The sequence below is a fragment of the Somniosus microcephalus genome, chromosome 15, assembly GCF_052327205.1.
Source record: "Somniosus microcephalus isolate GS21.2 chromosome 15, FLI_Smic_1.0, whole genome shotgun sequence".
Taxonomy (NCBI): domain Eukaryota; kingdom Metazoa; phylum Chordata; class Chondrichthyes; order Squaliformes; family Somniosidae; genus Somniosus; species Somniosus microcephalus.
Window position 1 is genome coordinate 70,416,056 of NC_141001.1, and position 26,418 is coordinate 70,442,473.

The window sequence follows — 26,418 nt, forward strand, 5'->3', positions numbered from 1 at the left end:
GACTATGAGAAGGATGAACCATCCGTGGCTAACTAAGGAAGTTAAGGAGGGTATCAAAGAACATAAGAAATAGGAGCAGGAGTAGGCCAATCGGCCCCTCAAGCCTGCTCCGCCATTTAATAAGATCATGGCTGATCTGATCCTAACCGCCAATCTACTATCACAGAACCATCTCCTGAATCTAACAGAATTAGACACACGAAATAGCAGCAGGATCAGGCTACACGGCCCCTGGGCCTGCTCCGCTACCCACAGGGCCATGTCCGATCCGAACCTAGACTCATGTCCAAATTCCTGCCCGCTCCCCGTAACCCTTTATTCCCTTTACTTCTAGGAAACTGTCTATTTCTGTTTTAAATTTATGTAATGATGTAGCTTCTACAGCTTTTTGGGGCAGCATATTCCATGGACCTACCACCCTCTGAGTGAAGTAGTTCCTACTCATCTCAGTTTTGAAAGAGCAGCCCCTTATTCTAAGACTATGCCCCTTAGTTCTAGTTTCACCCATCATCGGGAACATCCTCCCCGCATCCACCCGATCCAACCCCTTCACAATCTTATATGTTTCAATAAGATCGCCTCTCATTCTTCTGAACTCCAATGAGTAGAGTCCCAATCTACTCAACCTCTCCTCATATGTCCATCCCCTCATCCCCGGGATTAACCGAGTGAACCTTCTTTGTACTGACTCGAGAGCAAGTATGTCTTTTCTTAAGTATGGACACCAAAACTGTATGCAGTATTCCAGGTGCGGTCTCACCAATACCTTGTACAACTGAAGCAATACCTCCCTATTTTTATATTCTATCCCCCTAGCAATGAAAGCCAACATTCCATTGGCCTTCTTAATCACTTGCTGCACCTGCATACTAACCTTTTGAGTTTCGTGCACCAGGACCCCCAGATCCCTTTGTACTTCAGTACTTTCCAGTTTCTTGCCATTAAGATAATAGCTTGCTCTAAGATTTTTCCTGCCAAAGTGCATAACCTCACACTTTCCAGTATTGTATTCCATCTGCCAAATCTCTGCCCACTTACTTAGCCTGTCTATGTCACTTTGCAGGTTTTTTATGTCCTCCTCACTCACTACTTTCCCTCCCATCTTAGTATCATCTGCAAACTTTGATATGTTACACTTGGTCCCCTCCTCCAAATCGTTAATATAGATTGTAAAGAGTTGGGGACCCAGCACCGACCCCTGCGGAACACCACTAGTTACGGATTGCCATTCTGAGAATGAACCATTTATCCCAACTCTCTGCCTTCTGTTAGATAGCCAATCCTCTATCCATGCCAGAATATTACCCCCAATCCCGTGATTTTTTATCTAAAGCAATAATCTTTTGTGTGGCACCTTGTCAAATGCCTTTTGGAAGTCTAAATACACTAATATAATATAATAATAATTCAACTTTATTGTCATTGTACAATGCACAAGTACATGAACAACAAAATGTGATCTTGCAAGCTCCCATGAGTCCAGTACAAATAACATTAACATTAAACGTAAATAGCACCGTCCTGGGAGAAGCAAAGCTGCTGCGTCTGTGCGCGCCGCCATTCCATTTCCACCATTCCTCCTGTCCGACAATCTTCAGCCCAACGCCCGGGCCTGCTCACCAGCCGCCCCTCCCGGGGCTCCTTCCGTGACCTTCTCACCAACCGCCCCTCCTCGGGGCTCCTTCCGTGACCTTCTGCGCCTGGTCTTCCCTGATGGTCACCCCTCCAGATACTAACCAGGCCTGGCTCTGCTTAGCTTCCAAACCTTGCCAGTGACCCTGTCCCTAGTCCCAGGAACGTCCACTGGTTCCCCTTTATCCACCCTATATGTTACTTCCTCAAAGAACTCCAGCAAATTTGTCAAACATGACTCCCCCTTCATAAAACCATGCTGACTTTGTCCTATTAAATGATGATTATCCAAATGTCCTGTTACTGTCTCCTTAATAATGGACTCCAAAATTTTACCTACCACAGATGTTAGGCTAACCGGTCTATAGTTTCCAGCCTTCTGTCTACTGCCCTTTTTAAATAAGGGTGTTACATTTGCAGTTTTCCAGTCTGCCGGGACCTTTGCTGAGTCCAGGGAGTTTTGGAAAATTATTACCAATGCATCCACAATCCCTACCGCCACTTCCCTCAAGACCCTAGGATGTAAGCCATCAGGTCCAGGTGATTTATCCGCCTTGAGTCCCATTATTTTACCGAGTACCACTTCCTTAGTGATTTTGATCGTGTTTAGCTCCTCCCCGCCTATTTGTTTGTCCAGTGTTGGGATATTCTTAGTGTCTTCTACTGTAAAGACTGATACAAAATATTCAGTGTTTTTGCCATCTCCATATTTCCCACCATTAATTTCCCGGTCTCATCCTCTAAGGGACCAACATTTACTTTAGCCACCCTTTTTCTTTTTATATAACTATAAAAACTCTTACTATCTGTTTTTATATTTTTTGCTAATTTACTTTCATAATCTATCTTCCCTTTCTTAATCAATCTTTTTGTTATTTTTTGCTGTCTTTTAAAGTTTTCCCAATCCTCTATCCTCCCACTAGATTTGGCTACCTTATATGCCCTTGTTTTTAGTCGAATACTATCCTTAATTTCTTTACTTAGCCACGGATGGCTGTCTTTTCTTTTACACCCTTTTCTTCTCAGTGGAATATATATTTTTTGGAAGTTGTAAAATAACTCCTTAAATGTACACCACTGATCATGTATCGTCTTACCCTTTAATCTATTTTCCCAATCCACTCTACTCAATTCCGCTCTCATACCTTCATAGTCTCCTTTATTCAAGCTCAGCACGCTTGTTTGAGATCCAACCTTCTCACCCTCTACTTGAATATGGAATTCAACCATGTTATGGTCACTCATTCCAAGGGGATCCTTTACTAGGACATTTTTAATTAATCCTGTCTCGTTACACAGGACCAGATCTAAGGTTGCTTGCCCCCTGGTCGGTTCAGTTACATACTGCTCAAGAAACCCATCCCTAATACACTCAATGAACTCATCCTCAAGGCAGCCCTGCCCAATTTGATTTGTCCAATTAATATGATAGTTAAAATCCCCCATAATTATAGATGTTCCCTTATTACAAGCCTCAACTATTTCCTGATTGATACTCCGTCCAACAGAGTTGCCACTGTTCGGAGGCCTATAGACTACGCCCACTAGTGTTTTTTTCCCCTTATTATTCCTTACCTCCACCCAAACTGTTTCATTATCCTGATCTTTTGACCCAATATCATTTCTCTGTATTACAGTGATTCCTTCCTTTATTAACATAGCCACCCCACCTCCCCTTCCTTCCTGCCTGTCCTTCCTGATCGTTAAATAACCTGGTATGTTTAATTCCCAGGCAGTCACCCTGCAGCCATGTTTCTGTAATGGCCACAAGATCATACCCATATGTAGTTATTTGTGCCATTAACTCGTCTATTTTGTTACGAATGCTACGTGCATTCAGATAGAGAACTTTCAAATATGTTTTGTGACACTTAGTTCCTGCTTTTGCCCTTTTTATTACTTTACCTTTTACTCCATACCTTCTGCCCCTTCCTTACACGCTCTGGTTTTTAATTTCCCCACTGCTACCTAAGTCTATGACCTTCTCTGTTGTCATTTTTATTATTTGCTCTCTAGGAACCTCCCCCCCACTAGTTAGTTTAAAGCCCTCTCTACAGCCCTAGTTATATGATCCGCCAGGACTCTAGTCCCAGCACTGGCCAAGTGAAGCCCGTCCCAACGGAACAGCTCCCTCCTGCCCCAGTACTGGTGCCAGTGTCCCAGGAAGCAAAACCCATTTCTCCTACACCAGTCTTTGAGCCACGCATTTAACTCTCTAATTTTATTTGTCCTAGCCAAATTTGCTCGTGGCTCAGGTAATAACCCTTGAGGTTCTGTTTTTAAATTTGACCCCTAGCTGCTCATACTCCTTTAACAGAACCGGCTTCGTAGTCCTATCTACGTCGTTTGTACCAACATGGACCACGACAACTGGATCCACCCCCTCCCACTGCAAGTTTCTTTCCAGCCCAGAGGAGACGTCCTTAACCCTGGCACCGGGTAGGCAACACAGCCTTCGGGACTCTCGCTCTCGGCTGCAGAGAACTCTATCTATCCCCCTAATAATACTATCCCCTACCACTACAACATTTCTAGTTACTCCCCCCTCTTGAATGGCCCCCCGTTCCACGGTGCTGTGGCCAGGTTGCCCATCCTCCCTGAAGTCCCTGCTCCCGTCCCCACAGGGAACAAATTGAAAGAAAAGGCATACAATGTAGCCAAGATTAGTGGTAGGCCAGAGGATTGGGAAATTTTTAGAAAGCAGCAAAGGATGACTAAAAAAATAATAAAGAGGGAGAAGATAGATTATGAGAGTAAACTAGCAAAAAATATTAAAAACAGACAGTAAGAGCGTCTACAGGTATATACAAAGGAAGAGAGTAGCTAAAGTAAACATTGGTCCTTAAGAGGATGAGACTGGGGTATTAATAATGTGAAACAGGGAAATGGCACAGACTTTGAACAAATATTTTGCATCGGTCTTCACGGTAGAAGACACTAAAAGCATCCCAATAATAATTGATAATCAAGGGGTTATAGGGAGGGAGGAACTTAAAACAATCACTATCACTAGAGAAAAAGTACTAGGCAAACTAATGGGACTAAAGGCTGACAAGTCCCCTGGACCTGATGGCCTGCATCCTAGGGTCTTAAAAGAAATGGCTGCAGAGATATTGGATGCGTTGATTGTAATCTACCAAAATTTCCTGGATTCTGGAGAGGTCCCAGCGCAAATCTAACGCCCCTATTCAAGAAAGGAGGGAGACAGAAAGCAGGAAACTATAGGCTAGTTAGCCTAACATCTGTCATTGGGAAAATGCTAAAATCCATTATTAAGGAAGTAATAGCAGGACATTTAGAAAATCATAATACAATCAAGCAGAGTCAACATGGTTTTATGAAAGGGAAATCGTGTTTGACAAATTTACTAGAGTTCTTTGAGGGTGTAATGAGCAGGGTGGATAACAGGGAACCAGTAGGTGTAGTGTATTTGAATTTCCAGAGGCATTTGATAAGGTGCCACATAAAAGTTTACTGCACAAGATAAGAGCTCATGGGTTTGGGGGTAATATATTAGCATGGATAGAGGATTGGCTAACTAACAGAAAACAGAGAGTCGGGATAAATAGGTAATTTTCAGGTTGGCAAACTGTAACTGGTGGGGTGCCACAGGGATGAGTGCTGGGGCCTCAACTATTTACAATCTATTTAATGACTTGGATGAAGGGACTGAGTATATTGTAGCCAAATTTGCTGATGATACAAAGATAGGTGGGAAAGCAAGTTGTGAAGAGGACACAAAGGGCTGGATTTTCATTGAGGCAGGTAGGTAGGAGGCGGGACTGCAACTTTTGGGGTTGTAGTCCCGCCTCCATCGAGTTCTAGCCAACCCACGCGATTTTGACTTGATTGACCTTGTTGAGCCCGCCCAGCGAGCTCAGCAGGCCAATTAAGGACCACCCGGCAACAGGTGACATCACAGATTGAAATTTCATCTGTCAAGACCTTTTGACAGATGAAATATCAGCGTTTGACAGCTGTTTGAAGCTGTCAAACACTGACAATCTGTACTCCAGGTTAATTCCTTCCTATCAGGATAATTTAGAGATCTCCCCGGAACAGAAAGCAGAGGCTGCAGATTTTGACAGCTGGCGGCCATTCTGCTTTCTGTGCCGGGGAGATGAGGGACTCCCGAGACCTGAAGGAAGGGAGGCTGCAAAGGTAAGTAAAGGTTAGTAGAACTTCTTTAAACACTTTACACAGACCAAACACACTTACCTCTGCACTCATGCACCTAGCACTCACCTGAACACCGGACATCTCAACCCCTCCATCCCGATGGCCCACCTCGCTAACTTGGCGTGGTTTGGAGCCGTCGGGAATCCCACATTTCAACAATGAAAATAGGGATTAGGCTAAAAACTGCCTGTTAACTACCTGTTAACAGGCAGTTAATTGGCACTAATCCCCTTCCTGCCTCGGGGAGGCGGGTCCCAGTGCGGGGTGGGTACCCGCCTCCTTTGAAACTGGCATGGAGGCGGGTTGGGGCGGGATAGGGTCGGGATCCCCGATTTCAGGATTTTAAACCCCCACATGCCTCCAATCCCGACACCACGGCCCAATGAAAATCCAGCCCAAAGAGTCTGCAAAGGGATATAGATAGGTTAAGTGAGTGGCCAAAAATTTGGCAGATGGAGTATAATGTGGGAAAATGTGAGGTTATCCACTTTAGTAGGAAGAATAAAAGTAAATTATTATTTAAATGGAGAGACTACGAAATGCTGCGGTACAGAGGGATCTGGGGGGGGGGGGGTCTTCTTACATGAAACACAAAAAGTTAGCATGCAGGTACAGCAAGTAATTAGGAAGGCAAATGGAATGTTGGCCTTTATTGCAAGGAGAATGGAGTAGAAAAGTAGGGAAGTCTTGCTATAACTGTACAGGGCGCTGGTGAGACCACATTTGGAGTATTACATGCAGTTTTGGTCTGCTTATTTAAGGAGGGATACACTTGCATTGGGTGCAGTTCAGAGAAGGTTCACGAGGTTGATTCCCGAGTTGTCTTATGAAGAAAGGGTGAGCAGGTTGGGCCTATATTCATTGGAGTTTAGAAGAATGAGAGGTGATCTTATTGAAACATAAAAGATTCTGAGGGGTTAGATGCAGGGAAGATGTTTCCCCTCGTGGGGGAATCTAGAACTAGGGGGCATAGCTTCAGATTAAGGGGTCGCCCATTTAAAACGGAGATGAGGAGGAATTTCTTCTCTCTGAGGGTCGTGAATCTTTGGAATTCTCTACTCTAGAGAGCTGTGGAGGCAGAGTCATTGCAGAGCCCTGCAGCGGGTAGTCAAAACTGCCCAACGTATTACCGGCACCCGGCTACCGACCATAGAGCACATATACCAGAAACGCTGTTTACGGAGGTCACGGTCCATCATCGCCCTCCTGCCATCTGGGAGACGCTACAGATGCATTCGCACCCGTACGACCAGATTTAGGAACAGCTTCTTTCCCAGGGCTGTCATCCTACTGAACTCCACAAATAAACTCTAAAGCCTGCACATCTGCCAATGCACTTTATTATGGTTATGTTTATGTTAACGTATTACAAGCCAAATGTATGTTGAATGTTTAAATGTCTTAATCTAAATGTACACTCTCGGGAGCCGCAAGCCTACATTTTGTTGTACTGCACTTGTGCACTAACAATGACAATAAAAAGTTGATTTGATTTGATTTGATCAAGGCAGAGATAGATAGATATTTGAGCTACAGGGGAGTCAAGGGTTATGGAGAGTGGGCGGGAAAGTTGAGTTGAGGCCAAGATCAGCTCAGCCATGATCTTATTGAATGGCGGAGCAGGCACGAGGGGCCAAATGGCCTACACCTGCTCCTATTTCTTATGTTCTTATACAGTGGTCTTAACTGCAGATATTTGAAGATTGATTTTTATCTGTATGGGGTTAGTGATTAATGAAATTCAGGAATGCAGACTAAAATAGCTCTGGTGAATGCACAATTTAAACAAACCTCATGATTATGCACTATATTGTAATAATCTTTTATTATTCCTGAATAGAAAAAAAAACCAAATAGTGATGGAAATGTGAAATAAAAGCAAAAAATGCTGACAACACACAGCAGGTCCATCAGCATTGTAATGAAAGGTTAATGTTTCTGGTGGAATGACAGAGTTCTGGGGTTCACTTCTCTCCTGAGGCTTTTAAACTAATGTAGAACACCAAAAACTGAAGTATCAGTAAAAACTGCCATTGCAGGCAGAAGTTGGACCTCTGCATTGAATCCAAGCTGGAACTAAAAGCTGTAATAGTTTTCTTTGCCAGTATTAAGATTGTTAAGGCCACTTGAGACCTGTTTGTTGCATTGCCTTCATCTGCAATAAGCAGACTGATGGCAAGATCACAATGTGTATCAGGACACACAGATTGTACCGTACATATCATAGAATCCTAGAAAAGGAGGCCATTCGGCCAGTGTACCTGTGCTAGCTCATTGAAACAGCAGTCGTGCTTAGTCCCACAATCCCACTTTTTGTCCGTAACCCTGTAAATTCCTCATCCTCATGTACCTGTTAACTCCCTTTTAAAATTATTCATGGAATCAGCTTCCACCACCTTTTCAGGTAGAGTGCTTCAGATCCTGACAACGCTCAGTGAAAATATTTCTCTTCATCGCCCCTCTAGATCTTTTGCCAATGATTTTAAATCTATGACCTCCCGTTATTGACCCATGTGCCAGAAGCAATGATTTTTCTCTATCTACTCTATCAAAACCTCTCATCATCGTGAATACCTCTATTAGGTCACCTCTTAACCTTCTCTGTTCCAAGGAGAACAGTCCTAACTTTTCCAACCTCTCCTTGTAACTGAAGTCCCTCATCCCGGTTTACATCCTGGTAAACCTCCTCTGTACCCTTTCTAAGGCCTTTACATCTTTCCTGGTGCGGTGCCCAGAATTGTCCACAACACTCCAGCCGAGGCCTAACCAGTGATTTATAAAGTTCTAGCATGATCTCTTTGCTTTTATATTCTATGCCTCGATTTATAAACCCAAATAACCTATATGCTTTTTTAACCACCATATCAACTTGCCCTGCCACCTTTAAGGATTTGTGTATATGGACATCTACACTTTTCAAAATCATGCCATTTATAGCATATACTGTCTTTCCATATTAGTCCTCCCAAAGTGCATCACTTCACACTTCTCCACATTAAACTCCACCTGCCATGCTTTTGCCCATTTCACCATCCTGTCTATGTCATCCTGAAGTCTACAAGTATCCTCATCACTATCTACTATGTTACCAAGTTTCGTATCTTCTGAAAACTTTATAATGCTGCTCCATACACCCGAGTCTAGGTCGTTTATAAAAATTGAAGAGTAATAAACCCAAAACTGACCTTTGGGGAACAGCACTACAAATCAACTCCCAGTCTGAAAAACATTAATCAACCACTACCCTCTGCTTCCCGTCACTGAGCCAATTCCATATCCATACCGCCACTTTCCCCTTAATTCCATGGGCTTCCAGCTTCTTAACAAGCCTCCTGTGCAGCACTTTATCAAATGCCTTCCGAAAGTCGATATATACATCTACTGCACTACCTTGATCAACCTTCTCGGTTACCTCATCAAAGAATTCAATCAAGTTAGTCAGACACGATTTGCCTTTAACAATTCCATGCTGGCGCTCCTTGATTAACCCATGCCTTTCCAAATGAAAGTTTATTTTGTCCCTGATGATCGTTTCCAATAACTTCCCCACCACTGATGTTAGGCTGACTGACCTGTAGTTTCCTGGTTTATCCCTCTTCTGCTTCTTGAATAGTGGTATAACATTAACAACCCTCCAGTCCTCCGGCACTACTCCTGTATCCAATCCCTTGGCCAAAATAACTCCCCAAATGTTTATAAAATGTTTTAGGATTCAATTTAACGTTGCCTGCTAATCTTTTCTCGTAACCTCTCTTTGCCTCCCATATTAACTTTTTCAATTCCCTCCTGTACTTTCCATAATCTTCCTGGTTATTAACTGAATCTTATTCCTGACATTTGTCATAAGACTCCTTTTTCTGTTTTATTTTAACTTTTATTTCCTGTCATCCAGGGCATATTAGCTTTGGATGTTCTACCTTTTCCCTTCAAATGTAGATGCCTAGTTTGTACCTGAACTATCACTTCCCTGAATGCCTTCCATTGCTCCATTACTGCTTTACCCTGCAATCGCTTTTCCAATCTACCTGTGCTAGGTCCCTTTTTAAAATAATTGAAATTAGCTCTTCCCCAGTTGAGCATTTTTACCTTTGATATTTTCTGGTCTCTTTCCATAATTACTCTAAACCGAATTATGTTGTGGTCACTGTTAGCTAGATGATCTCGTACTGTAACACACTTCACTTGTCCTATTTAATTTCCCAGAACCAGATCTAACACTGCTTTCTTCCTTGTTGGATTGGAGACATATTGATCAAGACAGTCTCTTGTACACATATCAGAAATGCTTCTCCTTCCCTATCCTTAGCACTGTGTTTTTCCCCAGTCTATATTAGGATATAATTGAAGTCTCCTAATATTACTACACTATTTTTGATATATGCCTTTGAAATTTGCCAACGAAGTTGCTAATCTATCTCCTTCTCACCGTTTGGAGCTCCATAAAAAAAACTCCCAGCAATGTAACAGTTCCCTCTCTGTTCCTTAACTCAGGGTATAACATGTTTAGAAAAGATAGAGAGAGAAAGAGGAGGTGGAGTGGCTGTACTTACTAGGGATAACACAATGGCAGTAGAAAAAAAGTGATGTAGCTATCAGCAAGACAAAAATAGAATCCATGAGGATAGAGATAAAAGATAACAAAGGATCAATCACACTAATGGGTTAGTTTACAAACCACCTAATAGTGGAAGGGAGGTGGAGGAAAAATATGCAAACAAATTAGGGAAATGAGTAAAAAACATAGAATAATCATCATGGGGAATTTCAACTACCCCGATATTAATTGAAGAGATAGATAAAGGGGATAAGGGAATGAAGTTCCTACAATGTGTACAGGACTCCTTTCTAACCCAGTATGTAAAAAGCCCAACAAGGGAAGATTCGTGATTGGATCTAGTAATGGGGAATGAACCAGAGCAGATAAAAGAAGTAAAAGTAGGCGAACATCTAGGCAATAGTGACCATAATATAATACGCTTTAAGATAATAATTGAGAAGCACGTAAGTATGACGAAGACCAGGGTAATAGATTGGAGAAAAGCCGATTTTGAGGGGCTGAGAATAGAACGTGGGTAAATAAAATGGACAACAATATTGGCAAATAATGATGCAGAACAGCAGTGGGAAATATTTTAAAGTGTTCAAATATATTCCGCTAAAAAACAAGAACAAGCTAAGCACTAATGAGACACCATGGATGAATAAAGGCATAAGGGAAAAATTGAGGGTAAGGAAAGAGGCATACACTAAGTAAATGGACAGCAGAGGCGAGCATGACAAGAGAGAATACGAAGAGCTTAGAAGAGAAGTCAAAAAAAAATTAGAAAGGCGAAAAAGAACTATGAAATTAAATTATCAAGGAACATAAAACAAAATAGTAAAATATTTTACAGGTACATAATTAAAAAAGGAAAGTCAGAATGGGAATAGGGCCACTAAGGGATGGACAGGATAATATCACAGGCAGCAATAGAGAGATGGCAGAAATATTAAATAATTACTTTGCTTCAGTATTTACAGGGAGACAGAACAGGTGGACAACTCATCCGCACATTTTAAAAGAATTTAGGGAAGGGATAGTAAAGGCATTACTACACATGTTTAATAATTCATTAGAACAAGGTGTAGTGCCAGAGGACTGGCGGATCGCTAACGTAATACCAATATTTAAGAAGGGAGATAGAACATGTCCAGGGAACTATAGAACAATCAGCTTAACATCAGTGGTAGGAAAAATAATAATGGAATCCCTACTAAAGAAAAAAATAGAAGAACATCTAGAAACCAAAAATATAATGAATGGATTTTAAAAGGGAAAGTCTTGCTTGACCAACCTCATTAATTTTTTGAAGAGATAACAGTTAGAGTAGACAAGGGTAATGTAGTAGATGTAATTTATCTAGATTTTCAAAAGGCATTCAATAAAGTACCACATAATAGACGAATGAAAAAGGCCAGAGAATGCAGACTCGGGACAAGTAGCAGAATGGATAACTAGCTGGCTTCAAGACAGAAAGCAGAGAGTAGGGGTAAAGGGTAGCTATTCAGAGTGGCAGAAGGTGGGAAGTGCAGTTCCACATGGATCAGTGCTGGGAGCACTGCTATTCACAATTTATATTAACGATTTAGAGTTTGGACTCAAAAACACAATTTCTAAATTTGCAGATTACACCGAATTGCGGCGGGGGGGGGGGGTGGGGGGGCGTGGTTAATAGTCAATACTGAGGAGGACTGCAACAAATTACAAGAAGACATTAATAAACTTGCAGAATGGGCATATAATTGGCAAATGAAATTCAACACAGATCAATGTGAGGTATTACATTTTGGTAAGAAAAATAGGGAGGTCTCATATTACTTGGAAAATACGGATCTGAATGGGGTAGAAGAGCAAAGGAAATCTCGGAGTACAAATACACAAATTACTAAAAGTAGGGACACAGGTTGACAAGGCCATTAAAAAGCAAACTAAGCACTAGGTTTTATTTCTAGAGGGAATGAATTGAAAAGTAGAGAAGTTATGTTAAACCTGTATTGAACCTTGGTTAGACCACATTTGGAGTATTGCGTACAATTCTGGTCGCCATATTATAAAAAGGATATAGAGGCACTGGAGAGAGTTCAGGAAAGATTTACAAGGATGATACCAGAAATGTGAGGTATACCTAACAGGCTGAGTCTCTTTTCTCTTGAAAAGAGAAGGCTGAGGGGTGACCTAATAGAGGTCTTTAAAACTATGAAATGTTTTGATGGAGTGGATACAGAGAGGGTGTTTCCACTTGTGGGGAAGAGCAAAACTAGGGGCTATCAATATAAGACAGTCACCAAGAAATCAAATAGGGAATTCAGAAGAAACTTCTTTACCCAGAGAGTGGCGAGAATGTGGAATTCGCTACCTCAGGAAATGGTTGAAGCGAATAGTATAGATGCATTTAAGGGGAGCCTTATAAGCATGAGGGAGAAAGGAATATGCGGATAGAGTTAGATGAGGAAAGATGGGAGGAGGCTCAAGTGGAGCATAAACGTCGACATGGATTGGTTGGGTCGAATGGCCTGTTTCTGCACTGTATATCCTATGTAAGCCAAATAGATTCAGTTCCAGAACCATCTAGTATATCCTTTCTATTTAAAAATGTAACATCATCCTTAATCAATACTGTCATAACCCCTCTACTTTTTCCTTCTTTATCATTCCTGAATACTTGGTAACCAGGAATATTAAGAACCCATTCCTGGCCTTATCTAAGCCATGTCTCTGTTAATGCAACCACATCATAATCCCATATGGCAATTTGTGCCTGCAGCTCATCAACCTTATTAGCTACACTATGGACATTGACCTACATACAATTTAATACCTCCTTTGTCATTTTCCTCAATCTGGTCCCTGCAATTTTGGGGATATTTATAATTTTACTGCTGCTGATATTTCTCTGTGTTCCGGTCTCATTGCTGTTCCTTTCTGGTTCCTCTCCCCTTGCCAAATTAGTTTAAACCCTCCCCAACAGTACTAGTTACCTCTCAGTGAGAACATTGGTCCTGGCTCTGTTCAGGTGCAACCCGTCCATCCTGTATAGGTGCCCCTTCCCCCAGAACTGGTCCCAATACCCCAAGAATCTGAAACCCTCCTTCCTGCACCATTTCTCCAGGCACGCTTTTACCTGCACTATTTTGCTGTTTCAATATTCACTAGCACGTGGCACTGGGAGTAATCCTGAGATTACTACCTTTGAGGTCCTGTTTTTTAATCTTTTTCCTAGCTCCTGAAGCTCTGCTTGGAGGACCTCAACGCTTTTTCTACCTATGTCATAGGTTCCAACATGGACCACGATTTCTGGCTGTTCCCCTTCCCCTCGCAAAATGTCCATATATGTCTGCTACTTTGCCCAAAAATCTTGCAACTGCTCACATGATTCCATTTTGCTGCTTAGAATTCTGCACAGAACACAGGGGAATGAAAGGATTAGTTAGCCTTCCCCAATATTATTGGCACACTGTTTCTTTCTGTAGGTTTCCATATCTTATACGCTAATAAATTCATAAATGCTGAACCCATCTCTTTATATGGTATATCTTTGAGATGACAGCTTCACTGTTTTTCACTTGAGGCATACAATATTTGTCAGCTGGGGCTGTAGGGACAAAATTCTTCTAACTCTGCTAGCTGAACAAAACATTATGCTCTGCAGTGTGGAATAGTTTCCATTGGAATCACTTTTGTGACGTCAGTTGTGGCTCAGTGGTAGCATCACTCCTGAGACTTGAGCACATAATCTAGGCTGGCACTTTAGTGCTGCATTGTCGGAGGTACCACCTTTCGGATGAGACGTTAAACCATGGCCCTATCTGCCCTCTCGGGTGAATGTAGAAGATACCGGGGCGTTCTCCCAGTCTCCTGGCCAATATTCATTCCTCTTAACAACATCTAAAACAAATGATCTGGTCATTTATTTCATTGCTGTTTGTGGGAGCTTGCTGTGTGCAAAATAACTGCCACATTTCCTACATTACAACAGTGACAACACTTCAAAAAGTCCTTAATTGGCTGTGAAGTGCTTTGAGACACTCTGAGGTTGTGAAAGGTGCTATATAAATGCAGGTCTTTCTTTCATCAAATTTCTTCTGTATCTTGATTGTCTCATCTCAAAATTAGCTCTAATATACAGTTAGTGGGCTCCGATTGTTCGATAACTCATCAACATGAAAATCATTTATTGGCAAACAGCACTTTATCCAGAAGCATAGACGCAGCAGTCAGTGTAATGTATTTTCTTTTTAAAGGGAGCTGCCACGTTCTCCCTGATATCTCTGCTCTTCAGTGTGTTCAGTGGCACAGCTGCTTTTAACTCGAATATTACAGTTGTTAAGCTACTTAATAGATGCCAAAGAACAACCATGAAGATTAGTTTCTTCGTTTCCGCTAACATAAGTGGCTTGGGGAATTAAAATATGGCTCAGTGGAGTGCTCGGGCTGCATCACAGTCTTGCCAGTGGTGCCAATTTTATTACAACAATGCCAACCATGCCCAAGAAGAGTAATTAGCCCTGATGAATGTTTCGACAAAATATTAACCAGCTGGTAATTGACATCAATGGGCAAAACCACTTGGTGAGTGATGAAAGTACACAACAGAACAGAGCCACTTGCCTACAGATGTCACACTGCATCATCCAAGAATGTCAATGGGTGGGAAGGGATAGGGAGTGGGCAGAATTATGTATTATATTATAGTATTATTTTAGTTTACTGGGGCAATAAGATAAATATAGACTTAAGAGTTTACTATTGATGGTTTCTCTTTTGGATATTGATGGACCTACTGTACTATGCATTTTCAGTGTTTTCTATTTTTATTTTAGATTAAAAATTGTTCAGTACCTCTTCCCTGTTGCATTAAATTTGAAGCACCCGCTCCCCCAAATGGGATTGAGTGAAGAGCCATCTAGTGTTTAGAAAATTGTTTTCACGACTGACTGGTGAGTGATGAATGCATACAACAGAACAGAGCCACTTACCTACACAGATTTCATAAGGCAGCATCCATATATTCCATCAGTGGTGGGTGTGGAGAGAGTGAAGTATTACACACCAAAATTTATATTAGCTGACGTAGAATAAGATAAATGTAAACTTAACGATATGATTTATTATTGCTGCTCGCCATAAAAAACATCAGCCACTAGTTTCAAGAAATCAGCTTTTAAGCATTACAGCATTTTCTCAGTCACTTTAGTAATCCATGTGGTTAATGGTTGCCTGTTATAGCCCTAAAACAGTCAAAGTGAGGTACAGGGAGGTCAATATCTTCAGGAGAGGAACAGAGGAAGAAAATTAGGAATAAAAATAATTTTTTAAAAAGGGATCGGCATTTGGCCTTAAAGGCTTTACTGGTTTCTAAAAATTCTTTTTATTCTTATGTAGAAGGCATAGGGTTGCCAATCCTCTCGGATTGCCTGGGAGTCTCCCGGAATGAGACATCAATCGCCCGGGCACTGCTGCCAGCAGCCAGGGAGAACTTTGTCCTTTAAATTTCATGCTGAAGCAGCAGCCCACCCCCGCTCTGTGACGTCACCGGCTGACGCCGCAGACAGGCCTTTGGCTCCGTGACGTCAATCCTTACTGCCGCAGCGAGCCAGCTCTTGCTTAGGGGTGACTGAAAACGGGGCCGGACTGGTTGCTGGGAGACTGGGGGGGATGAAGAGAGATAAACGGATGAGGAGAGGTTCAGGGTTAGGGTGAACAAGGCCTAGGATGCAGGAGAATAGGCATCAAAGGGATGGGGGGTAAGAGTGGATGAAAGGGAACTGGTGAGGGTCAGGGGGAGAGGGTTACAGGGGACTGGGGAATAAGGGTTGGGGAATCGGGGGAGAGGGAAATTGGGGAACAGGGTCAGGAGATTGGTCCATGGCGGGTAAGAGAGGGTGACTATGGAATGAGGGTTGGGAGCTCAGGCAGAGAGAGAGAGAGAGAGAGAGAGAGAGAGAGAGAGAGAGAGAGAGAGAGAGAGAGTGTGAGTGAGTGTCAGGACCATTGGGGCTTGGAGAGAGGGAGACTGATGAATGGGTTGAGTGTGTGGCCCAGCATTTCCTGAAGAGCCAGGAGCAGCAGCAGCAACATGGTGAGTGGGAATTACACTGAGAGGAGCAGCCTGTAAAGGGATGAGTGAGACCTGGGAACTTTACTATGGGTAAACGGTGATTCTTTCCACTGGTGGGCGAATGGGGAACAAGGGGATGAAGACTGAGAATTCTCACTGGAAGAACCAAGGGAGAAGGAAAGCTTTTGAACCGAGGGCTATTTGACCATGGGTGCTGACGTATAATGTGAGGTCAACTGCTTTACATGATATTGCACAGCTCCCAGCACTGAGCAAATGATGTGCTGCACTCTGGTACTGTTCAGTCTAGAATGCCAGCAGGCCTGTAGTTGCAGGGACGGCCTCTGACCCAGCACAAGGAGATACCCCTATTCCTAGATACACAACAGTCAAGCACTTCACTTGCTCTTCCCCCTGAGTAAACACCAACATTGAGAAGTAGAAGGTACAAGCCATACACTCTCACAGAGGGGAAGCTTTGGATTAAATACAGTCACAACACACAGTGAATGGGTGAATAATATTTGGGTTAACTGGTACTGTAATAAGTCATGAGAGTTAATTTGGAATGGGTCAGGATATGGTAGTTGTGGTGCAATGAAATTGTATTCATGGTCTTGAAGTAAGGCTGAGGGTAATGGTGGGATCCTATTTTTTTTGCCAAATATTGGTCTGCAGGCATCTCTTCTGGTTGTAAGCCAAGGTCCTCTTCTGCCACAGGTTGTGGTGGGCTGTCTTTTTCCCCATGCACCAATGTATTTGCAGTGTGAAGTTATACAAGCTGCTGTCAACAATAATCTGGGCTATTTTGGCTGGCTGTATAGCAAAACACCCCCTGATGAGTCAAGGCATCTGAACCTTTACTTCAGCATGCCGATGGTCTGCTGCATCAAGTTATGTGTCTCACTGTATCTTTTATTTTGGCTTGGCCATTTTCCTTAAAAAGATTTGGGCATAGTGATCTTAATATGCATGTTAGGCAGAAGCTTGCCTGAAAGGGAAGAGTTTCTCCAGAAATAACAGAAAATGCTGGAAAAACTCAGCAGGTCAGGCAACATCCGTGGAGAGAAATTTGAGTTGACGTTTCGGGTCGAAACCCTTCTTCAAAACTGGAAAGAAAATAAAATAGATCGAAGGCAAGGCTGCGAACGAACAAAAGAGACAATAAAAGGTATTAGAAGCCAGACGAGATGGTAATAGGCCCGTGGAGACAAAAGGCAGCTGAGATTAGGTGTGAAGTGTACTGGCAGATAAGAGACAGCTGCCAAGTGAGAGAGAGAGAAACAAAAGGAAAGGAGGGGGGGGGGGTGGAAAAGGAGGACCCAAAACAAAGGGGTGGAAAAAATTATAAGTAAAAAAGTAATAGGGGCCGAGGTTATGATCTGAAATTGTTGAACTCGATATCGAGTCCGGAAGGTTGCAAAGTGCCTAGTCAGAAGATGAGTTGCTGTTCCTCGAGTTTACGTTGAGCTTCCGTGGAACAATACAAGAGTCCAGACAGCCCGTGCTGGGTTGGTCATCCATAAGCTGATGAGAGGTGATTTAAAGTGGGATGGCCAGTTGTTTTGCACAGATCCCAAAAAATTGCTAATTTATGAGCCGTATCTGGCCACTCAGAAAGACACCTATATTACCTTGCAGTTAACAAACTCTTTTGATCTGTTCAAGTCTTTGAAGGGAGGTTTTGTAAGAAGCAATACAGACACCTTGGCCCCAATATTAACTCGGGGCAGTGGAGTGAGTGGGGAGGTGGGAGGATTTCTAGATGGGAAACCGGGAAGTAAGGGGTTCCCGGACATCCCGCTGAAATTAACAGCAGAATGCCGTTTACAATTATTCTGCTGGTTTCCCGCCCGACAGGCAGCCTGGTTGACAGGCTGGCTGCCTATCGGGCGGGAAAGCCTGCGGCACAAGGCTGCAGCCGGGCAACGGAGAGGAGAGAGGGAGAGATTGTGGGGGTGGTTGAGAGCTGGGAGATCGCAGAGGTCAGGGGTAGATTGTGGAGGTTGGGAGGGGCGAAGTCAGCCAATAGTGGGGTCTGTGAAGAGGTCGGTTTGTTGGGACTGGAGGAAACGCTTCTGCTCCTCCTGGTCCACAAGCAGCGCTGTAAATGCACTTACATTATGGTTCCGGCCCTTCTTTTGCCTGCTGGGTTTCCCGAGCTCCGGGAAACCCGCTCAACATGAGTTAAAAATAAAGATCATGCAAAAATGGAGACACGTAGCCTCCTTAAAAGCTTCAATAACCTACCTGCCTCCTGAAAGCGGATTGGCCACCTGCCCACCCCCGTTAAAACTGGAAGTGGGCGGGTTGGAAATTTTTAGAATTTTTACTTCCCAACCACCCCAAATCCACCCGTTCTTGGGGGTTATAATTACTCCCTAAAGTCTGTCAGGCAGCAGCAGGCTGCAAGTGGGGAATCTCTGTTTTGGACAGGCAGACTCTCTTTTTGAATTAAGTAAAGCGGCCCACTGAAGTGGGCTAGCATAAATATATTTTGTAATAGTACACAAATAGAAGTTATACTGATTGTACTAAATGTTTTTCATTATGCTCCTGTGTTATGTATATTGGGGGAAAATTCGGTTGCTTTGCGCCTCCCATTAGCGCCCTACAAGGGCGCAAAGCAACTAGCGCCCGGGGGCAGCGATGTTTGCGCCGCTTGCAAAATTGACCAGACATTTTGTGGCGGCGCTAAACACTACCGCCACGATCTCCTGCGCCCGCAGATTGTGACGTCAGTCGAGCACGCCGGTAGTGCCCCGGGCCGGATATTGAGTGGCGCCCCTGCCTTAGTGCCTGCCGCTAGTGACAACAGGTTGAGGGGAACGTTTTGCAGTCAGGAAGGAACTGGGGGAGCGCTATTTAAAGTGGCCACTTCCTGCCTTTTTTGTCGGCGACATTTTTGCACCTCGCAATCTGAGAGAGAGAGACTTCTGGAGAGATTCAACGCTGTGTGAAGGAGTTTGGGCTATTGAGTAGCACGTTGCAGGCTCATTTTGATTTGACCTTCCTTGCATCGATTTAGAAGTGATTGTGGGGGCTGCACTCTGAGCTCTTTCCCTGGGCCTCTCCATTGTTCTTTCCAGCAGAATTGATGAACAGGTCTCTCCAGGCCGAGATTCAAGGCTGCAATGAGCAGGGTGTGGATGGAGAGCAAGATCGACCCTTTAAGAATTGCCCAGCGCCAGTGTGTCTGTGTTCCATTGCTGACTGACATCAAATGAGCTTCGCCAGCGCTCTGAGGTAGCGCCTCACTCCTCGGCATTAGCACCTTAAGAGGTGTGTGTAGCGCCTGATTTAGCACTCCAATCACCTCCAGGGGCAATAGAAGCCAAGTTTGCAGTCGGAGGCGATAATTAGCGCCAGGTGCTAAACTTTGCACCCGGCCGATAATTGCGCCCCAAATGGGACGATACCGAATTTCTCCCCCATTATGTCTACTGTGGAATACAGCAATTTATGAATCCAACTGATTGCCTAGTGTTAACTTGGACCACTTTGAGAGATTAAAGGAGTACGCGTGGTTGCGATATGGAAGTCCGGTCTAGATCACGAGAGAGTTTCATTGTTATATTGCCAGGCCCCACTGCCATGATACAGGGCTCTCTTGTATTTCCTGGAAATCAGAGCACCACTGTGAATTTTAGAGGAAATTACAGTATTTAGTAATTGTAATTTAACTGATTGAAGTCTGATGAAATTTTTTTTTTAAATTTCACTTACACCAACTTTTAAGTATAATAACCACAGCATAAATTACCTTAACATTCAGATAGCCTAGGATGTGGAGTAAAGTTGTGGAATTTCACTGTTAAAATAGAGCTGTGCTTAACCTGGCCTGTCCCTTTGAACCCATTGTTCAGATACTCCGTGAGGAATTGCTCACAAAGGGCTCTGTAGATTGGTGGCTGTTTGTAAATCTCTGGCATTTAGCTTTGGGGAAAGGTCAGAAAAAAACAGCTGGCAATAATTAGCTTTCTCTTTCTAAATTTAAAAAAAATACTGTTTTGCTCTTGTAACAAAGTATGACACTTTAAAGTGTGATGCATGCGTGCTGGATGCATGATGATATGACCAGAGAGTGGTTAGAATATGGAACCTGCTCCACATGGAGTAGTTGAGGCAAATAGCAAAGATGCATTTAAGGGGAAGCTAGATAAACACGAGGGAGAAAGGAGTAGAAGGCTATGCTAATAGGGTCAGATGAACTAGGGCAGGAGGAGGCTCATGTGAAGCATAAACATTGGCACAGACCAGTTGGTCCGAATGGTTTGTTTCTGTGCTGTAAATTCAGTGTAAGCTCTGTAACTTGATTGGTAACATTTTTAGATGCAACACCTCAAAGTGACCACAAGGTGGTATAAGAAACCTAAACTTCTGCAAGTGTATACAAATAAGGAACACGAGTAGGCCATTTAGCTCCTCGAGCCTGTTCTGCCATTCAATGAGATCATGGCTGATCTGCGACCTAACTCCATATACCCGCCTCTTCCTCATATCCCTTTAATACCTTTGATAACAGAAATCTATCAATCTCAGATTTAAAATTAACAATTGACCCAGCATCAACTGCCGTTTGCGTGTAGAAGTGTTTCTTAACTTCACTCCTGAAAGATCTGGCTCTGATTTTTAGGCTATGTCCCCTAGTCCTAGATTCCCCAACCAGCAGAAATAGTTTCTCTCTATCTACCCTATCAGTTCCCCTTAATATCTTGAAAACTTTGATCAGATCACCACTTAATCTCTAAATTCCAGGGAATACAATCCTAGTTTGTATAATCTCGCCTTGTAATTCAACCTTTGGGGTCCAGGTATCATTCCAGTAAATCTACGCTGCGCTCCCTCCAAGGGATGGTGCCCAGAATTCTTCCTAAGGTATGGTGCCCAGAATTGAACACAGTAGTCCAGGTGTGGTCCAACTGGGCTTTGTATAGCTGCAGCATGATTTCTAACCCTTTGTATCATATTCCTCTAGATATAGAGGTCAGCATTCTATTAACCTTTTTGATTATTTTTCGTACCTGTCCATGTTTTAACGAGCTATGTACATGGACCAATAAGTCTCTGTGGACCTCCACTGCTTTGAGCTTTTCACCATTTAAGGAGTACTCTGTTCTATCCCTTTTAGGTCCAAAGTGGATGACCTCATACTTGCCTATATTGAAATCCATTTGCCACAGTTTTGCCCATTCACTGAATCTATTAATATCTTTGTAATTTTATGTTTCCATCTACGCTGCTTACAGTGCCTATCTTTGTGCCATTGGCAAACTTAGATATGTGGCTCTCTATCCCGTCATCCAAGTCATTAATAAATACAGTGAATAGTTGAGGCCCCAACACAGATCCGTGTGGGATGCTACTAGTCACATCCTGTCAATTAGAGTACAAAGGAAATGGATGGGCAGTTTAAAGTGAAGCCCCGGTCTACAGGAAACGCAAGTTTAAAACGCCACACCACCAGGGGCTGTCAACCCACCAGTGTTGTCCTAGAGTCTCCAGGAATTAAAGTTATCTCCTGGTGAGCAACCCAGGAGAAAAATCATAGGGACATTTTTATTGAGCACTAATTTATTAGTTATAAAAATATTGGAGATGGGAAAAAATGTTTGACTGGGCAGGGCGGTTGAAGGCAGGAGATGGTGCAATTAAATTTTAAGGAATACGTCCAATCAGAGTTGGCACTCCTATATCACCAGGGGAATTTGTTTCTTAAATTAAAGTTATGGCTATTACTGGTTTGTCCTACAAATATTCCAATAGCAGACACCACGGCCGAGAAATTCAATAAAACCCGAAAACGGGCGGTGCCACCATGGGCCAAGGTTAACTCCCGCCCGTAAAAAGAGCGCAGGCAGCACTGCTATTTTGGTGCTGCCTGTTGATTTAAATGAGCGCAGCGCAGAACCTCCTGTGCAGCGTACTCTTTCAGGCAGTAAGAACCGCAGGAGGCCAAAGGTCGGGTCTAAAGTATCTGTGCAGCGTTATCAGGAATTCGGGAATTATGAGAGTGAAGTACTGTACAATGTTTCCAGTTATGTTTCTCGTGTTTTGTAGGTTGACAGAAAGGGTATGCAAGATAAATCAAAGCCTAAAAATACACTAAACTGTCAGATTTTAAAGAATGCAACCTGTAGTTTAGCTGAAATCTATGTTTAATTCAACTGCTGACACTTTCAACTATTTAGCCGGCTAATTTGTCAAATACAATTATTAATCAAAAAAAATCATTAACTGATTAAATTACTGCAATTTTGGTGGTATCATTCTAGCAGTTTGAGGTTCCAAATACGTGAAGTTATGAAAACTTATGCAGCATGTGTCATAAGATTTCTGATCACACCATTTAGTGCAAACAATGCCAAAATGATTCGAAACAGTGATCAATGAAGAATGCACACCTGTCACAGAGCCTGGGTTCGGTGGGGCTGCACATACTCAGCATAGTTATTGAAAAGTTTTCAGAGATCTATACATCTCTGCCGCTTTCTCCCGGGTCTATGAGCTGGCAACAGCTGCATGCATGGGCGTGCTTTGGAGAGGACGGTAAAAGTAGCGGCGATATCCAAAATCGCTCAGCGGTGTCAATTCGCCGTTGCACGCCGATTGACGTCACGCTCTTGATCATTAAAATATTTGAGGCGAGCACAGGCAACCTGCCTAATATGGCGGCCGCCGCGTTCCATGCCGGAAGTAGGCGGAAGCAAGGCAGCCGCCATTTTTTCTTCAAAACTGGCTTCCAATTTCTAGGCCATTATTTTATAAACTACGACTTTTATGCTAAAGGCCGCTTGTTTGTAGTTATCATGGAAAAATGGACCAATTCACAGAATATGACCCCCAAAACACCATTCAAAATTTCAGGGAATCCCATAATCTCATGTAAGAAAACCAGAATATAACTTAGCTACCATGAATTAGTGACCCTAACTTTAATAGACAAATTGCAGAGTGTGATACTGAAATCTCATAAAAAGTTCTGAGATCCTGGGGAGAAATTCATTTCACAGTTGCCCATTTTGAGTCCGAAAACTGAAGGCCAGCAAATGAAAAACGGAGAGAGGGCATCTCAGCCATAGCCTGAAACAGGCGCAAGGCTACTTAAATATGTAAATTTGGCACTTGTAAGACCCCGATTGCAAATTCAGGTACAAATGGGCGGAGCATGTGTAATTTACAATGAAATGGGGACTTAACCTTTAAATCACCACTGCAGTGATCATTCAGTATATCTGCACATGGATTCCCTACATTGCTAAGACCAGTCATTTTTGCAATAACTTGCTGATAATTTTGCAATCATTTATGCACCCAATTTCTCACTTTCACACATTGTCTGAATCCATATTAAATTTGAAAGAGTGGATGAATACTCCATCAAGTATACATTTTAGTACTAGTCATAGCGAGACTCTTGCCCCTTTTGACCCTATGTCAACTGTCTAGCTCCATTTCCATTATAACAGTCTTGACTTGCCTCAAAGTAGAGGCAGAAAACGAACTTCTTTTGAAAACCGCTGCAAAATGGGAGGTGTTGCATGTCGACGCCCCCAGTTGCTCATATCGAGATCCACATCTTGGCTACTCTCTGGGGAGATGCCAACTGGAGGCTATCCTCCAGTTCAGAGGGAAGGAACATTTCCTGAAATTCATCACCAGGCCAGAAGCCTGAAGTTTAAAATGCTAACTTTGCCCTCTAGCTAGGGAGTGGTATATGGCATGGTGGGACCAAAGGGGACATAAGGAAAGAAAAAAAAACCCTTCTGTGAAGGGTGGGGGGAGAAGAGTGGAGTTATTTAAAATAATGAAAACAAAATATATAATTTATTAAAAACTGAATTTTCTGCATTTGACAAATATTGCTTGAAACTTAAAATGGAGATGAATGTTAAAAGATGAATAAGCTGGCCTGCTGTAGAATTACTACATACCTGGTGGAGGAAGTTCAAGCTTCAGTTTTCTCAGCTCAGACATGGACTTTTCCAGTTGATCAATAACAACATCGTCATCATAATGAAAGTTTTTAGACATAATTTCCTGAAGGAATTCTCTGAGATCTTCTAATGACATTTTCACCAGGCGCTCTGATTAAAAAACACATACGCACTTTGAAATATTGCTGTTTTAGTTCTAATTTAACAAATAAGCTTATATAAACCATATTGTGAAAAGTGAATGCCTAAATTAAACTTGTTTGGCATTAATAAGAACAATTAATGCTACCAGGCACATCATCAACATTCTAATAAAAGCAATTCTGTACATTTCGACTCCATCAAGACCCATTCACAAAGTTATATGACCATCTGTTTGGTAGGCAAAGATTATGTGGGGATCTGGAATCATACATTAATAACAGAAATGGATGGTTTCATCTCTCTCCTCCTACTCCCCCCCCTCTGCCCTTTATGAGCATATACTTCCAGCTACACCATGGCAGCAGAACAAGTGGGCACAGGTTCAGAATTATGCAGGCCAAACGTAGGACAAAAATCAGGAAGTATTTCTTTATGCAGAGGGTTATGCTGGAACAGCTGAATGCTGTAATGGGGAAATGGTATGGTAGGTATTCAGGAAGGACGGAATCAAATGGGCTGTAGGCTCTTCCTTGTTGAAATCCATCTTCCGATCTTGTGAACAAGAGCAGTATACCCAAGTCAATAACGTTATCATTTAATTCAACTCAAACTAGACAACATAGCCACAAACCAATTCTGAGCTGTTGTAAAGTTAACCACAAAGCACAGAAATATCAGATGAGATTTTCTGTTTTGGCACTCCCAGGCCTGTGACTTTCCATCTGTTAATTTTAATGGTAGGAAAATCAACGGTATGTCGGTGTGCAATTTCCGGATCTAAATTTCTGGCACGTGCCAAGAGTTGTTAATTGGAAAGCTCTATTTTCTTACAACCTTATCCTTTCACTGAATAAAGTGCCCCATAAGGCTGTCAGGCTAATTTAGATCTCCCAGTGTTCTAGATGTATCACTAATTAAATAATCCTACCTGTGTCATCACTCACTAGGGGGGTGGGGGGGAGTGGCAACACAATGTAGGTGCTAGTACCAGAAAGTAAAAGAACAAAGACCAATCATTTCTAGTGATTCCTTCTAAATTAAGTTTAGGATTCAGAAAGGTTGTTAAAATTGAATTAAACAAGACCTATCTTTCCTTCTTTAGATATTTATGTAACTTTTTACCAATTAGTATCCTACATTTTGCACATTTTTTGAGAAACAATTTTTAAAACAGCTCTGACAATTACAGCATTAACCCCAGCAATATTTATTGTCTAAATGAATAGGCTTTAGTTAAGTTAAGAGTAAATACTTCAACAAGAGTCCAATTCTTGCCAACCAACTGTTTCGCTCTTGGTTTACTATAGCCTTTGCTATAGTCAGGTGTTATAAATAAAATAATGCTGTCGGCATTATTAAAAGATTATTTGGTGGAGTGGGTTATTTACTGGTCTTTCAGCTCTAAGATCTGCGCCTCTGTCCAGCTCAAGACTGCTGTGATCAATACTTCAACTGGCTGTTGGCTGTAAGAGTTGTATTTAAGTGAGTTTGTGCTGTTTCAATCCAGTTCCTAAAAGACACGCGAGAACAACACAAAATTATCTCTAATTCAGCACTAAATTGCCAATCACTCAGAAAAGCCATAGGACAGTTGGGTGCGATATAGAAAAATATCACATTGCTGTGGTGGGGAGTTAGTATTCTGAAGTACACCGAAATATATTTAAAGGAATTGCTCTGATTCCATTTTAATTCCCTTAACCGGATGACTTAAATTAATAGAATTAAATTCTGATCAATAATTTTGGAAAATCACAAGTTTGAAATATAATAGGAAGTATAGTGGAGCCAAATATTGGGATGCAGAGAAAAATTAGGGAGCAGGATGCAAAGAAACATCAGGGCCTCTAAAAGAGCCACACTACATAGAACCATAGAACTGCACATAAGGAGGCCATTTTCCCCATCAGGTCAGTGCTGGTGCGTTG

General features: G+C 42.4%; 1 protein-coding gene across 2 annotated transcripts in view; it reads right to left on the bottom strand.

Moving 5' to 3' along the window:
* LOC147107022 (uncharacterized) overlaps nt 1–26,418 on the bottom strand; it is a 364,818-nt gene that overhangs the window by 37,980 nt on the left and 300,420 nt on the right. For both annotated transcript variants that reach the window (XM_086007993.1, XM_086007992.1), the window contains one exon: nt 24,344–24,496. In XM_086007993.1, the coding sequence (XP_085864119.1) occupies nt 24,344–24,496 (153 nt within the window). The remainder of the gene's footprint in view (nt 1–24,343; nt 24,497–26,418) is intronic.